Raw genomic sequence first — 17,600 nt, forward strand, 5'->3', positions numbered from 1 at the left:
GAGAAAGAAAAAAAAGAAACAACGAGAGGGGCAAAATAAGGAGTGGGAGGAAGAAGACAAGGAGAAACAGAGAGAGTAAAACAGGCAAATATCTGCTTATCCGTTAATGAGTGAAAAACAGCCTGTACACATCAGTGGCACACACACACACACACACACACGCACACACACACACACGCACGCACGCACACACGCACACACACGCACACACGCACGCACGCACGCGCGCGCACACACGCACACACGCACGCACACACACACACACACACACACACGCACACACACGCACACACGCACGCACGCACGCACGCACGCACGCGCACGCACGCACGCACGCACGCACACACACACGCACACACACACACACGGCATGTAACAACCCAACGCAAACCCACCATGCACACAATGAAAGATACACTCTAACGTAACAAGAATAAGGCACACAGGGAGATCTCACAGTAAGGACCCCCCCGACCCCCCAGTCACACACACACTTTCCCTTCCCTGTCTTTAACACTGCTGCAGCAGCTGAGCCCTCCACAGCCTGTGAATTAAGACAGCATTAAGGAGGTGGAGGCTTGCTGACAACCAGACTTCATTAGGCACACAAAGCAGACGTTGTGTTACCGCTCACATTTATTCTGCTCATTGACTGTGGGGGGAGCTCAGCCACACAGCACCCTGAAATCAATGAGCACATAAACATGCTGCCCTAACAGGATTAATCCAACACTCACCTTGGAAATTATTCTACCATGAACCCAGTCCGTACTTAGAGCAGATTCATTTGTATGGAGGCGCTTCGGATTAGCTAACACCGAATTCAAAGGACACTTTTTACCCACTGGCTGATGAAAAGATAAACATTGATTAAAAAACTGTAGTAACAGAGTTGTAAATCTGCTAAACCCTCTGAACCTGTGAATGTTACTCTCACCCACAGACAGAGCAGATACCGGGAGCACTGAGAATAGAATAGAATAGAATAGCCCTTTATTGTCAGTGTACGTGGGAAAAAACTTTGAATTTTACCCAGTTGGGTGGATCCATATTTGGACATTGACACAATCATTGATATTTTTACAGTTATATAGTAAATATGAGCCTAAAGTGCAAACTCTCAGCTTTGATTTGAGGGTATTCATCTTCACATTGATTTACCGCGGGCTGCCAGGATGAAGTAAGTAGAGATGCTCAAACCTCCCTCCCCCTAGGCACCGCCTTAAGCTTTTCTGGGGGGAATTGCACTGTGTCTGCCCCAGGTGTGTCAGAAACCCCTCATCTAGGAGGTGCTGGTCATATGTGTGAAAGCAGTGCCTTTACTGCGGCCTCTCCTGAAAGGTCCATGGAGTAAACTAAGAGAATGTCTGGAGGAAGCTCATTTCTACTGCAAGGATCGGCAGTCCAATTCTTTTGGTCACTATCCACAGTTCCACAGTAGGCAGTAAGGGTTAGGGTTAGTAGATCAACCAGTAAATCAATGGCTCTCCCTTTATCAGGAGGGACCAGTCTGTCTGTTATCATCATGCTCGACTCCTCCTCCATGCTACAGTATCAGTATTTCCTTCATCTGTTCAACAGGTGCAAAGTTTGGAAATAATTTCAACTCAACCGTTCTGAGTGATCACAGGATCCTTGTGATGGTAGAGAAACACTATCAGGAGGTAGGAACAGCATTATCCACAAGTTCACCACGCTGTGAAAATTTCAGATCAGTCTGTAACAAAATTCCAAGAGAGAAACTTATAGACTCATGATCACTGACTAAAAACATGCTGAAGACAGTACGAAGTCAGGGCATGTTTGATTTTCAGTGGCACTGAGTCACTGCTGTTTACTGATGATGTGACATATGACAGAAGTGTGAATTCTGAATTGGGCGACACGCCTTCTGCTCAGAATCAGCATATTTCTGCAGGATTGACAAGACGGAGCAGATGGGAACGTACGTAATGACCCAAAACATGCTTGAAAAGCAAACCCAGAAGTTTTTAGAGGTAAAGTGGCTGACTGTCAGTCGAAGGCTGCCGAAGAAAAGAGCTGCAGAAAAGTCTGGAATCAAAGAGTCATAAAGAGAGCTGTGGTTTCAGGGAGGCGCTTCCTGCAAAAGATTCTGGACAAACTATTAAACAGAAACATTTTATTCCTCATTATGTGAATTTGCACAATGACCAGTTGTTTGGTGGTTCATTGGTTTCAACCCCTTGAAATAAAGCTGAGAGTCTGCACTTGCAGCATGATAGTTTCATTTGAACTTTACTTGTGTCACTGTCTTAAGAACCAACTGTATTTTCTGTATATTTTATAAGCTTTACATAAGCTGCATTGACTTACACATTTTTAGGCAACTTAATAACGAGGCTTTTCCAGTAAGTTAATGAATTTAGAGGTTTTGAGATGCTGCTGATGTAAGACTTGCCATCCATTAGTGCCACAGCTTACTGGAAAGAAAATATTGTAAAAACAAAAACAAAAAAACCTCAACTGTCAGTCTATAACCCACAAATGACAGGATCACACGTCTGTGGAACTGCAAACTTAATACTAAATGAAGGCTTTTAATTTCTTCCCTATTTTTACAGCTTTGAAAGCTCAACAAAAGTTAGTGAACCTTCAGTAAATATGAATTACTCTTTGCATTTTTATCCAATTTTCTCTATATAGGCACTAAAATATTATTAGACCCCATCAATCGTATGGTTATGTTAAAGTGCATCTTTAGGACACTAAAGCCAGTTGATCTGCAATGTTTAAGTTAAAGAAATATTTAAAAGCTAAATGGACCAAAGAACTTCCTGTGCTTTCCAAGTAATGTCTTAAAACGTGGACTAAATAGTGACACACATTCACTCCCAAAATAGTCTCTCACGTCCATCAGAAGAAGTGAAAACAAAGCATGTTAAACAATAAAATGCAGCTGTCTTCATGTGCAGATAGGAGGATAAGCATTGAGACATGAGAAGTAACATATACGGTCAAAGTATATGACTGACACCTGAGTGGAAACGAGACCAGAGCGACAAATATAGAGAAAGAAACTAAAAAGAGATGAAGACAGACACTGGTGGGGAAGGAAGACAGACACACTGGCAACATATCTGTGACATATGTTGCAGTGATTGCTCAGAAGCCACAGTGTGAGATGAAAATGGAAACGCAAATACTGGCACACCTAGAGAGGTTACAGGTTAAATCAACACAGGCAGGAACCTTGAAAAGAGAAGCAGAAACAGAACAAGTCACATGCTTTATGTTCTCACTTTGTTGGCTGCGGTTCCTGTTGGTGGCTCAGTGGAGGATGCGTCTTGTAAAATGACATCAAATATGTACATTTATGTGGAAACAAACAAAGTGTCCTCAAAACTATGCCTGAACTTTCTTCACGACCGAGATGGTTAACTGACAGTTCTCTTTAGTTCCCAAAGGCAAGTTTTTTATGTTATTCTGAGTGCTGTGCTACGATCTGTTATTTGGAAAATGATGCACATGCCATGTTAAGTAGATAAAAAATGTACATCTGTTCACACATATGTACTTTCAAGAAAGGCACACACACACACACACACACACACACACACACACACACACACACACACACAATGGGGCAAATTTGGCTATAAGTTCAAGTGTATTTCAAAATGAATGAATGTGCTTTTAAACTTACAGTCACATGCTCTATCACGTCTTTTGCCCATTTTTGCGTTGCTTTGTTTTCCCGTGTTAGTATTGTTTCTGTACCATTTTCATTAACGCTGCATCAGGATCGTCACTCCTGCTGTTTTCGCTCTGCAGTTTCATTGAAGAATACTGGAAAAGCACCACATACTTAACCTAAACCTCACAATACATTTTAAAAAAGGTTTTCCCTCGAAACGTTTCCTGCCAAAGAAAGTGAAACTGCAGAAGATGACACCAGGTGCAACTCCTGTCAGGAAGCCTGCAGGACTCAGCCTCACCAGACTGAACAACAGAGGCTGGAAGTGTTGCTGATCTGATGAGCCTCGGTTTCTGTTGGACTTCAGATACAGTCAGAATCAGCTATGATCAACACAGAAGAAAGGATCCGTCCTGGCTCGCGGGATATTTCCTTGGTAAACTTTTGTATCAAAGTAGCAATGTTTACATGCATAAATCCCACGAAAACCAGCTGCTACTGATTTTGATTGAACACAGGACACAACTTTACAACTTGAATTCATCCATTAAATGACCAGAGTCTGCTCTATTAGTATATCCACATAGTAAAAATAACATTTTGGCAGGGAGTTGATTTCCATCTTTTTCTGCAACATCTGCACCCTTATTGTTTTCCTGTTGGACTATGACCTTCAGCATCCTACACCTGCTATGATGTGTTCACTTTATAATATCCAAGCAAGCTCAGTATGGTGTATACAGGAGTTATCTTAACATGAAAGGGCAGAAAATCTGTTTTTTTTTTCTCTTAAATGTCAATACTTTGTCACTAATTACTCAACAAGCTTGACTACTGCAAAACCTTTCTATCTAGTTTACCTGAAATTGTTATAAATCATCTCCAACTAATCCAGAATCCTACAGCCGAGTGCCTACGAGGGCCAGAAGGAGAGAAAACATATTACAGCAGCTCTGAAGTCCCTGCAGTGGCCTTCTGTCAGTGACCTTATTGACTGCATTTCTTTTACTTGTTTTTAAAGCACTTCATTGTCTTGCTCCACTATATATGTCTGACATGCTGACAGTGTATGAACTAGCAAAGACCCTCAGGTCCTCCAGCACAAATCTGCTAGTTTTTCCAAAGTAAAGGACACATGGGGAGGCAGCTTTTAGCTTTTATGCCCCGAGCTGCTGGAGCAGTCGGAGTGGAGGAACTGAGAACAGCCGGAAATGTTGAGAACTTGAAACTCAAAACCCGTCTTTGCTCCTTTAAAAACTATTTGAATCTGTTTATCTGTACTTGTTTGATCTCATTACATGTTGCTTTGTCCTGCTATGGACTTGTTGAACCACTTTGGCCTGAACTAACCTGCAAGAAGTCGTTAAACGAGTAAAGTTTCAGGGTTTCTGCAGCAGATCTGTGCCGTGGGATCTCATTGCTCCCTGTGAGAATTCTTCCTGCTTATGTTGAATATAGAAAACATCTCCACAGTATGACCTCACTGTATAAACAGAGTCCTTGTTCTCAGACTGAGAAGGACCTGTCTGTACTGTCAGCTTCACTAACATTGCTGGTATTTCATTGAGTTGTGTGAACTGGGTCATAAAATCAAAGCTGCTGCCTCTAAAGTCTGTCATTTGCATGTTTCTTGAGCTGAACGCTGCAACTTAATGCTTGAAATCGGGCATTATTCTACCATCAGAACAGAGCATGTCATCGTTGGGTGTCAGCTAGCGAGCTACCTTTCTGCTACCTTCTAATCCTCTTTTCCATGGAAGAATGTTCTTTTACCACCTTGGAGAACAGCACTGGAAGAATTTGGACTGTTTTTAACTCTCAGTGGTACCCTGATGCTTGTTTGAAATTAAAGGAGCATGTAGATCCAGAAATGGCTAATAATGCCAGACGTAACAAGCAGCTAAAATCCAAGCTCCTGTTTGTAGTTCTGTGCTGGATGCGGTAATTTAAGTGCTGAAACTGGGCCCGAATCTTACCCACTGACTCCAGTGGCATGTAGGCTTGTTGGCAGGACACAGGGTCATTGCAGGTATCTCCTCCCTTCTTGTGCAGGTGGAATGAATCAAAGAACGAATTTCACACATTAGCTGTGTGATCAGAGATGAACGTGTGAGGGAAAAATCAAACATCTCTGCCTGTCTTTGTTTGACACACTGGGGGAAAATAGATTGTGGGGCAACGGTTTAAGAAGCAATGCTCGACATGATCGAAAACACGATACAACAGCTCCAGTTAAACAGCACTAAAGATTTGGTAACAGCTGTATTTATTATGCAGAAGCTTTCAAATGATTTTAAGTCCGACTGCATCAAAGAGAGCTGTCAAACAAAAACGAGATTAAAAGGAGAAATGAATCAACAGCATGCTTTGAAAATTGCCTTTGAGAACCTGATACTGGCTGAGGCTAATTGAGTTGTTTGTTGACGAGACTTGAGAGAAAGCCTGAGGCTTCCTTTCACCCTGCTGGCTTTGCTGCTTTACATCCAGCCAACTGCATGGAGGGGATTTCCTCTCCACTTTTTCCCCATTTGCGACGTGAAGGTGTCAGCTTCCCTTTGGAGGCAAGACCCCACACGTAAAACCTCCACTGCCCCAAAACTAAAAGGCAGAACCGCAGCCAAACTCTCTTTCACCCCTGACGAGTCAAAACATCCCCCCAGGTCACTGTGAGGTTAAGCAGGTCAAGCAAAGTAACAACAGAGCAGAGGAGCAAAATACATAAATCAGCACCCAGGAGACAGAGACGAGACAGAGAGGCAGAAAGATCAGGAAATGACAGTGTGAGGCTGGAGGTGTGATTTTCGCTGCAGTCACATCCGGAGAGGCAGTTTTCCTGTTAGCATTCAGGAGGCAGAGCTGGAGGTGACGAGAGAGCACCGTTTCTGCTGCAGGCGGTGACCCGAACGGCAGCAGGGAGGGGGGCGGCCGAGGTCAAGAGGGAGCTTACCTCGAACATAAAGGTTAGCTGGAGCCGAATAACGAGTCCCGGCGCTGTTGACAGCCACACACTCATATTTGCCCTGGTCCGACTCCTCGCTGTTTTCAATCTGAAGCGCTCCTGGGGAGGGAGGTTAAAATGTCACAGTTAAGATCTGCACCACACACACGTGGAGACACACAGACACACTGTTAGCCTGATCGTCCAAACGGAAAGCTCCCCTTAACTTGGCTGAGCAGAAATCTGAATCCAAATCTATACAACTAACTAACAAGTTTTCTTCAAGTCGTATCATTTGATCTTATTATTTATGACAACTTTAACAATTAGCTGTTATTGTGCTGACTCAGGCTTTCCAGCATTTTCTCATTCCAGGGTTTCAAATACTGACATTTGTCAAGATATGCACAGCTATGGTAGCCGTTCTGCGACACATCAGGTTTATGACAACACGTCTTTCACTCCCAACTTGTATGAAGTCTTTGCAGGGCTTCATATTTAAACCATAAGATAACCTCTTGGTTTCTGCAGGCTACATTTTACTGAAGATGAATATTGGATGTTCTATCTGCACAATTAACCACAAAAGCAAACCACATTATTTATCAGATAAATTCATTAAAAATAGATACTTTAAAATCTACAGTTTTCCATGTCAGCAAAGCAAAACATGAACATGTAACAAACAAACTGTAGTCCCCCCATATGAGGGGTATGTTGGGGAAAAGTAGTTCTAAGTACAAGAAACGTTTTTTAGTAAAGTTTTGTAAAGTTGTTTTTGTAAATTTATGAAAATGACTGTTATTCTTGAACCTCTCATTCTTCTTTGATGGCTTTGAAAGACAAGAACTCCTTCAGTGTATCTTTGCAACATCAGACAGAAAAGCAGCATTCGACACCCTGGGATAGAAATGCACTGGCACAGCTGTCGCTGTCAACAGTATAGCTAAAATGTCTTGTAGAGACACAACCATGTAAATGTGATTCTTTTTTAAAGGGAGCCTGTTCTGATGTTCCTTATTTTCTGTCACAGATGTGCTGTTCCAAACTTGGATGTTAAACATCCAAGTTTGGAACAAAAACGTTTTTTTTCTGAATGAGAATAAACTGAGCGGCCAATTTAAGATCAATAAAGGAATATTGTGAGATCTGAATCACGCAAAGCAACATTAGCTGAGCTCTACAATACAAACCTGGACCTGGAAATGAACAGAACAGATTCCATTTAATGAAACTGCTTTTGTTCAAATGGATGGGAATTGAAGACATTTGTTTGAAAGTCTAAATAGGCGATGTGCTGCTAAACACAATCGGCCATGAAATGTAATTTCCTGTTTTTCTGGCAACACCATTTCAAAATTGACTGCTGCACTACAGGATTCCCAAGAAGCAATCTGAGCTGTTTATTCTGACTGTCAGTCAAAACACTTTCAAATTGTTGAACAGAAACAAGTGAAACAGAAGACTTTGGCCTAATTGCTGAAAGTGTCCCAGGGATTCAACAGCTTGTCATTTTCAGATGTTAAAATGTTAATGCATGAAACCCCCGACTGTTCAAAGCCTTCAGTAACTAAACTAACCTCCACCGATCACTGCTATATAAACACACAATACATACCTGACATGGTGATCTACATCCAATCACACCAAAAAGCTTCTTTTGCAATTTCATAGCATTTAGAAACATGTAAAATGAGCTGTCATTGCTGAGGTTAGCTTTGAGAAAGAAGCAACATGTGTTTAGTAATAATGTGGTTTTATGTGCTGACCGTGACATACATCATGCAGTGTAGCAGCGCACAGTAAAAACTATGAGAAATAAAAATGTACATATTTCAGAATACAATCCTGAAATGCAACATGGGATGGGTGTGTGAAGCCGGTTTAAGAAAAGAAAACATGTGTGTGGCAGCATCCCGGGTGGATCTGGTGCAGACAGTGAGCCCAGAGATGGAGGAGGAACAACCTTCATCTGGGATGCAAGGACACTGTGCAGCGATGAATGTCCTCAAACAATCTCCCACTCTCTCTCGTTCTCTCCATCACACACACACACACACACACGCGCACACACACACACACACACACACACACACACACACACACACACACACACACACACACACACACGCGCACACACACACACGCGCACACACACACACACACACACACACGCACACACGCACACACACACACACACGCGCACACACACACACACACGCACACACACACACACACACACACACACACACACACACACACACACACACACACACACACACACACACACACACGCGCACACACACACACACACACACACACACACACACACACACACACGCGCACACACACACACACACACACACACACACGCACACACACACACGCACACACACGCACACACACACACACACGCACACACACACACACACACACACACGCACACACACACACGCACACACACACAGTACATGTACACATCAGAAATCCTTGGGTCAAAATACTGATTAAGAGCTCTACTTTCTAAAGTTTCTCCCAAAGAGTGTCCAGGCGACTGAGGAGCGATACGTCACGTTGCTGAAGATTGAATCATTCTCTATTTCCATTTTAGCGATGACTGTTTGTCTCATTGGACATTCTGCACCTCCTGAAGGAAGCAGCATTTCAGGAGAAAGTGCGTCACTCTCTCCTGAGCTGATGGATGTTTGCTTTGGCCTCTTGGCACCAAAAAGGCTGACGGGTGCGGCAGGAGAGGGTGTCTTGTCACACATAGAAACGTCTGAAGCCCTGAACAGAATGTTGTTCTCTACCAGAACTTCCTTTACCTTCACACCTCGAGCCGTGTATGACTGCGTATGTAGCATGTATGAGTGGGAACCATGTAAGAGCGAAATGTTCTAGGAACGGGCCGATCCAATCTGAAGCTTATCTGATTTATTACATTTCAAGGCAGATTCACCGCATGACTGCAAAGATTGTACCAGTCGGCTGGGGTAAAGAGATGGTTAAAGCGATGCTACCAACTGACCATTCGGTCTGCTTTACCACCCTGATTTGTGGCCATGAGCGGTGGGTAGTCACCGAAGGAAGAGCAGATGAAGAAAACGGCGTCTTTCTGTTTGTCAGAGAGAGGGTGAAGACCTCCGAGTACAGCACTGCTCTTACACATCGAAAGGGCTCGCTAAGATTTGGGCATCTGAGTACAATACCTCCTGGATGAGATCCAGCCTGGTAATCAGTGTGAGCACAGACTCACTCCAGTGGGGAGAAATCATTAGAAAATTCATGCTGATTGACACAAATTGTTGTGCTTTCATGCTGACAGAATGAAAAAGAGACACAGAACTTTAAACAGCTCCTTTTGAGACACTTCGCGTCCAATTCTTCATTTATTTTGGAGGGTAAATAATAATTGTTAGGCACTCTTTAAAATATGAGTCTAGATTTTAGTGAGTCCTCTGCATGCCGCTGTCCTTCCTTCCACACCATGAAAATGGAGTAAAACAGCTGTTTGATAGAAAGCAGCTGCAGTTTGTCTTCAGTGCTGCATTCTCATTCTGAAGGTGCACTCTTCCTTCTTGCATGTGTATAGTAAGTAGCAGCAAAATACAAACGATTGCATATTATATCAAAAAGGCATTATTTTGCATTTGATAAAAAAAATGTCCAACTCTGTTTTATACAACCTGCAAACTCAACACTGTTCAGCTGCGAGACTTCAACCAAAATAAGTACTCATGAAGCTCCGCAGACAGGCATTATTTACCCTGGTTTTCTGAATTGGAAAACTTTTTACCCGCCTCTTTCAAGACCATACACACCTGTGCACGGTTATGTGCTGAAGGCAAAGAAAGTGTTGGAACAGGCAAAAGGACAGAGGGCTGGAAATGGGGACACACCGAGGTGGAGAGAAGGATGAAGGCGATGAAGGAGAAAGGGAGGATGAGTAGATGTTTTCTGTAGCCAGCATTCTTACCTCTTATTGGTGTACCACCTGTGAGGTAATTTGAATGCAAATAAGATTAAAGATAAGCATTAGTATAAAGAGCAGAAGTGAAGCAGAAAGACAAGAAGGCAGGAGAGCAAACAGGTAAGAGGAAGCTAGGCTCTCCCTACTCAAAAAACATCATCTCTGTAAATAGTTCTGATATTATTCAGCGCTGAACAAGTTCAAGTGTTGGCACAGAGGGAGAAATAAACTGAATGTTTATTTTCAACCAAAACCAATTTCATAAATGACAACTGTGGAAAATGTTTTCTGAGTGAAAACCATTTTCTTCACTAGACACGTGATTTATTTTCCCCACGAGATCTGGAAAGCACAAACAGTTTCAGTAATGCATCTTCACACAGCTCCGACTGGCAGACTGTCATTTGTGCATCTACTTATTTACTGTAACACGGTACTTATTTGAGTTGCACACCTGGCTACTTGCGCCACAGAGCTGGCTTCCTGTTGTGATCATAAAGCTACTCATCATAAAACCCCACACCTGCTTTTTCCCTGAAAGCACCAAGCTGTCAAACACTTGACCCTCATTCACCAACAACAGGCCTGCTTCGCGGTGCTTTTTCATGTTCTCCTGCAGAACACAGCCTGCTCTCCCTCTGATGCAATGCACAGAAACCGTCATGCGTCCTGAAATGTGCTCTTACGTTGCTGCGTCAGTGGCTGAGAACTGTACTAGCTTCATAATTAGCACAGTGCATTAGCATACTACAGATGTATTTTTGTAGCACTTGTCACTTTATTTGGGTCATCTAAATGCTCATCAATGTTTTGTCTGTGCAGCGTTCATGATCTGAGGTTTGTTTCTCCCAGTATGGATGCTTCTGACATTAGTTTCTACACATTAAATGTTGTGTTTTAAACAGTCAAGGCAGATATAATGACAAGAGACAAAGATTAAGATCGTCTTCTTTTATAAAGAAATGTTGTTAATTAAAGGGAGACATGGTGGTGAAAATGTAGATTTTTTGTACTTTCCTCTCTGCCTTTAACTTTGAGACAGTTTTGCTTCCCTCACAGGTGAATGAAAATTTTACTTTAGAATTTTGCCGCTATGACCTGATAGCAGATGCTTCTCTGCATGGCTTTTGCATATTCTACCTGTACCTGCATATGTGTCCTCCAGGTATCCTGGCTAACTACCACAGTACAAAGACATCCTGTTGTGTTAATTAGTGATTCCAAAATAAGTGTCTATGGATAAGAGGCAGTGCTTAAAGTGTATATGTGAATATATAAGATGAATGTGGCTTGTAGGGTTTCAGGGGTCAGCCCGTCCATTTCCATTCTCAAAGTGCCTTTTTCCTCCCACTTGAAGTCGCCAATCAACACTTTTGTTTCCTTCTGTTTTCTGGAAGTTTTAACAGAGGAATTTTTTCAGAGGCTGATCCATGGAGCAATTTATTCATAAAATTAGATTTGTTTCTTGCTTTTAGAGATTTCCAAAATTCCCTTCCAAAAGCAGAAATTGGCTCAGTGGTTTCATCCTCAAATCTGTTTTCATCCTGTTCTTCTTTAGTGTCTCCCCTTTAGCTCAGTTTAGATAGTATTTTCATACAATAGCTAATAAAAGATAATAACGTACACTTAAACAAATGTATTAATTATCACAAATGCATGGCTGTAAATAAGTGTGTCACTGTCTGATAACATAAAGCTTGATAACTAACAGCTCTACACTTCTAATGACTGCTTAGGCCAGTTTCAGCAGTTTTAATGTGAAGGTTCAATCAATAATTCCTCGCTTAAAGTTTGGTTGCCGATGACTAATTATTCCACTTTCTGGCTATAATTCAACCCTGAAGAATTCTGAGTTATTTTGGTTTCACCAGGTTGTATCAGTCCTCTTTATTTCAGGAGAGATGAAGTATTTCTATTTTTAAGAAGCACACAAACCCTCCTGGTTAAATACAAACGATGCGCTCCTTTCACTCTGTGGTGTAATAGTTGAGTCTGTAAAATGAAACCAGTACATAATCTGTATTCTTTCTAGTGGCCAAACACAAAATGACCCTACTGCTCATTAGATCCATGACCTCACTAAACACTTCTTTCGTATTTAAAAGAAAAAGTTTGCAAAACGCTATGTTTCAATCGGCAAGTCACTTTCTCAGAACAGCAGAAATGATCACTCGTGTCTAAAGCCAAGATGGTACCAAAACTGCAGTGTCCATCTTTTATATACAGCCTATGATTATACGTATAATAGCCTCTGGAGCTGTCTGATAGTCAACATCGTTATTGCATCACAGACATATAAGAAGGCTACGAGCACACTAAACTGTTTGAGAAATGCACACATGAATCTGCAAAGAGTGGACTTTCCACTTTGTTAAAACCATCTTTAATTCTAAATAATAACATGAAAGATTCTGGCCTGCAGAGAGCAAATGAAGCAGACAGCTGCCAACAGTTCCTCTTTTAATGGAGATAATTGATTTTAATAAGCTGCAGTTAAGCAAACTGTTATTGTAGGTGAATGAAATTTCGGGTCAACAGCTACATGAACCTCATCTTCACCCCTTGAAGCTGGTTAAGACGCTGTTAAGGAGAGTTCAGTTACAATTACAGCTTGTTGTTATTCAAACACAACACTCAAATTCCTATTTACATAATGTTAATTGTTCAGCCTGCTGCTGTTCATTCTGTAATTTACTGGTGTAAGTAAAAGGAACCATTTGAGCATATTAGGTCATATGCAACAAACGGACGAGAGAGAGGGATGGTTACTATGCAGATTCTCCTGATCTGGATAATAAACCAAGCCGCTTTGACAGGAAAACAAAGTGTCAGATACAGGTGGTGAAGAGGAGCCCTGGAAGCTGTGTGGCCCCGTGAGCTGATGAAGGAGACATCAGCAGCTTCCAGAAAGCGGGGCTGGACATTACCGAGACCTGCCATGACTTCCCTCTCACAGCTGCCTGACAGCTGGATGGATCCCACTGCAGCAGGAAGTCTGTTATGACAGATTCAGGGCAGCATTGTGAAAAATAATACGGTTTTATTATATTTTCACAATGTTTGGATTGGAAGGATTATTTTGTTTCTGAAGTAGAGTCCACCAAGAGTGAGTGCAGTTCTATCTTCATATATCAGCTGAGAACATCAGAGTCCTTGTATGAAACTGTGTAAAGTAAAAACCTCCAGCTTTGTTTCAGTTTCCTTTTCCAAGCAGAATGAAGCAAAAACATATCATCTGACTGGCTGTTAGAGGGGCTGACATTGATGTTATCTATCGGTTTCAATGCGGAGCAATGATGCTGCTTTCAGACTACACAACATTTTTATCTGTTGAGGTGGTCGCTGACTCAGATCAGGCGATTACAGAGTCATAAAATCTGGAGACAAATCAGACTACATCTTGCTCCTGAGGCTGGCTAGACAAGCAGATACTACTGTGTTGCTGTGTTCACAGCTCCATCCAGCTGCACTGACATGATCCTTACTCTTTATAGGTCTTTAAACTAAGGTGGTGCTGTCTTGTTGATGCCTAATTACTCAAAGTCACAGAATTGAAGGAATCACAGTGGAAGACAGAAAATAATTCTCCCCTCCCTGGAGAACACCTACTGCTATGCACAGTGCTCACTGTCACTCTCAACATGAAGTTTCACCTCTTGTTGGAAAGATTTTGAAGAGGACAGTCTTTAGTGTTTTCAGAAATCACTCACTTTAAAACTTCTCTGTTCTTTGCACCACAAGGACAATTTATTGGACGTTTGGTGTGAACAGAAGATGGCGCTGGGATGGGAAAGGTTCTGAGAAAGGTGGGCACTTTGGGGTGTCACTGCTGTCTCTGGGGGTTAACCAAAAACAAACAACTGCACACTGAATTATTGCGTCTTCACTGAATTTGGATGAATTACAAGATTATCAGGTGTTTGATCTTATTTGTCTTCTTGTTGAACCTCACAGACTGAGGCTGGAATAGTTGGAAATATTCAGAAGAATGATTTTCTGTGTACTGTAAGCTCGATCCGAAGAAAAAAAAGTCAGATAATCTTTGCTTGGATTTCTTTTGGTTTCAAATCTGTATCTTCACCATTTTAAACTTCAGTTCTACATGACTGAAATACCAGTTTAAGAACATCTGGCAGCAAAAATAACTGAAGTGGGATCTCCAGATTTCATGAGCAGGATCACACCTCAAACCCTTCCTGTAAGACGTCTATAAACCAGCCCGCCTGCCTGTATCAAGCTCAGTCCCCACTGAGGTGTTACGTAAGCAGCAGCCGCTCCCTGAGAGTGTTGCTTCTCATTTATAGAACAACATTATCAGTAATAAGTAGGAAGGTTGTGGTCCTTGCTAGTGAAGTCTCACCTACAAATTAAAGTTGATTTCTTTCTGATTTCCAAAACGTGGTCTCAGAGGTTTTCAGTGACTCGCAGCAGTGTTCAGCTGAGTCGCAGGTTTGTGGTGACTCGGAGGTGAACGTTGCACCCCACGTTTACTGCAGGGCTGTCGCATCGCTCCTCTTCTCTGGGTCTCATTGTTCCCCCCGGACAGTCAGATCTCATCCTGAAACTTTGTCCCTCATTGGTTTCACATCTTTTATTGAAATATTGGCAGGAAAAAACCATGCAGAAGATTTTTATGTTTTTTTTCTTCAAACAGAGCAAAGGCCTCAGATTGAAAAAGAAAGAAGCTATTAAAGTTTTAAATGGATCAAAGGCATTTAAAAGGAACTAATATAGTCACTCCTCTTTATAATGAAAGCTACTGAAACAAATAATCTGAATAACTCTGAGGGGCTGACTTTATCTGTTTCACTTTGCTGGCGTGCCACTGGATAACTCTGATTTTTCCAATAAAGGAAGCCATCTGTGCTCGACTGCAGAGGGACTCCATGTGACAGTGGGGCTCTATGAACCAAATTAAAACAAATTGCCGTGCTGTTCAGTTAATAATATATGGCATTTTTGTCCCTACCTGAGGCCCTGACTGTGACTTGGGAAAATCCTGGGGGTGAACTTCAGTGTCAGCGATGTCCCAGAGCATGTCTCTCAGCCTTTCGTCTCCAGCCTGTATTGAGATGCAAGCAGCCTCAAGAGGGGCCCCGGGCCCGCTGAGATGCAAAATCGGCTTTTTAGCACTGCTGCAAAGCTGGGAGGGATGTTTGAACCTGAAGAGCCGATCCAACGATGCGTAGGTGCTTACGAGTTTTGGCAAGACTCAAACATTTCTATTTTCTCTCAGAAAGTGAGCAGAAAGGGCAGCTGATAGGTTGCGCAGGGCTCGGTTACTCAGCCATCCAGCTCTGCTGTGAGCTGCTCAGCCCGGATTGGTGGAATGAGATGCACTATCTGCTTCTTTGGATGCTGGCAGCCTCCTCACAGAGCTGCTTTACAGGGCTGCCTGTGCTTTAACATTCATCACCGTCTGTGGGGTCTTAAGCACTCTTGGCACGCCAATAATCCTGCACAGGTGCTGCTCAGGTAATTACTGAATCTATGAGGTTCTGTTCAAAGTAGGAAACATTAGCCTCCATCATTTGCTTAATGTGTACTTTACTCTTAGCAACTTCAGTTGTTGCTTACCACTTCACCTTAAGTGTTGTTATTTTTTATGTCATTTTTGTGATCAGTCGTCTGTGCTATGGTCATGAGTCTATAAATGCATGTAAACACAAACCAAATCCCATTAAGAGACTTATTACAGTATATCCAGTAAAACAGAAACTGTGTTCAACACTAACAGTATGACACTGACAGGCCTGGGTGCTAATATCTGAAGGAATTGTTAAATGGCTCAGAGAAGTCCCAGGCTCGGAGAGGTCCACTACTCAGCCAGACTCTCTTTGCTTATACTCGCTCAACCAAACCTAAAACCCCAGTTAGAGATAACTGGTTTTACAGCAGCGTTCATCAACTTTCGCTGCTGCTTCAGTTTCACTCTTCCTCTGTAAAAATGGAGCAACTGAATGTTGCCTTCTTCAGGCTTGTTCCTCTGAGACTATGTCAGTATCTCAAAGTCTGCATCATGTTCCAGCTCCGACGGGGCTGCTGGAACTGATTGCATCTACTCGAGACAATACTTGCAATTGAAGCGTCACAGCAGAAGGCCTGAGAAGCAGTTTTCCCCTCTGCGTCACTTAAAATAGGGCTGGAATATCCATTATTTTATTTATTTTTTTAAAGATTATATATATATGAAGCTGCACAGAGCACAGAGTAAACATATTTGTATTTATCTGTAACTTTATTAACTCCATATGAATTCATATGTTGCACTTAAGAGTACAAAAAAAATCTGGTGCGTTTCACGTCTGCATAGCCGATACAAGTTAGTACGATGCTCTAACCAGATGAAGGGAGAGCCGTGATACTGACAACTCTGACACTCCTTAGTACATCCCTCTTGTTGGTGAAAACATAAATGGACTCTCATTCAATACATATAAATATTGTATTGCACAGACAGTGCAGTGTTATTATGATATGTGGATTCTCCTCAAACTCTCACGATTGCACCTTTTCAACAGGTTTTCTACTAATTAAAAATGAATGATTAACGCCTGAAGAATCCTGTGCCTCTCATTGCTTAACAGAAATCTGTGTGTGAACCGACTGAGATGATTGCTTTACCTGATCGCAGCTGCTTAATGCGCCCATTGCTGCTACTAATATCCACAGGCAGGAAATCTTTGAACCAGTAGATCTCTGGATCGGGGTTTCCGCTGGCTGCACACAGCATTGTAGCCGTACGCGTTCTTTCCACAACCTTCAGCTGGGGGCCCATGTCTATGGTGGGGAAGCCGTGTGGTATCTGGTCCTCTGTAAGACAGACAAACACACATCAGCACTCCTGGACACGATACAGACGAGTCTCAGCCTGGCTCTGTCAGATTTTCTCTGCTCATTCCACAAACCTTCAGGTTGTAAGGTTTCCCCCCGTGAAATTCAAACACAGTGAAATCCAGCTCTAATGTAAGTATGGCGGGGCCACTGCATGACTAATCCTACCACAGAATTCCTCGTCATGGATCTGTGTGAACGAG

General features: G+C 42.4%; 1 protein-coding gene across 27 annotated transcripts in view; it reads right to left on the reverse strand.

Moving 5' to 3' along the window:
• Window positions 1-17,600, reverse strand: part of ptprfa (protein tyrosine phosphatase receptor type Fa) — a 361,887-nt gene that overhangs the window by 131,284 nt on the left and 213,003 nt on the right. For 19 of the 27 annotated variants that reach the window (XM_026143460.1, XM_026143480.1, XM_026143462.1 and 16 more), the window contains 3 exons: window positions 17,188-17,376; window positions 10,570-10,587; window positions 6,603-6,713 (listed from right to left, as the gene is read on the reverse strand). In XM_026143460.1, coding sequence (XP_025999245.1) covers window positions 6,603-6,713; window positions 10,570-10,587; window positions 17,188-17,376 — 318 coding nt within the window. The remainder of the gene's footprint in view (window positions 1-6,602; window positions 6,714-10,569; window positions 10,588-17,187; window positions 17,377-17,600) is intronic. The other 8 variants (XM_026143474.1, XM_026143473.1, XM_026143466.1 and 5 more) reach the window with 1 other exon arrangement.

Source organism: Astatotilapia calliptera, chromosome 15 (assembly GCF_900246225.1).
Source record: "Astatotilapia calliptera chromosome 15, fAstCal1.2, whole genome shotgun sequence".
Taxonomy (NCBI): domain Eukaryota; kingdom Metazoa; phylum Chordata; class Actinopteri; order Cichliformes; family Cichlidae; genus Astatotilapia; species Astatotilapia calliptera.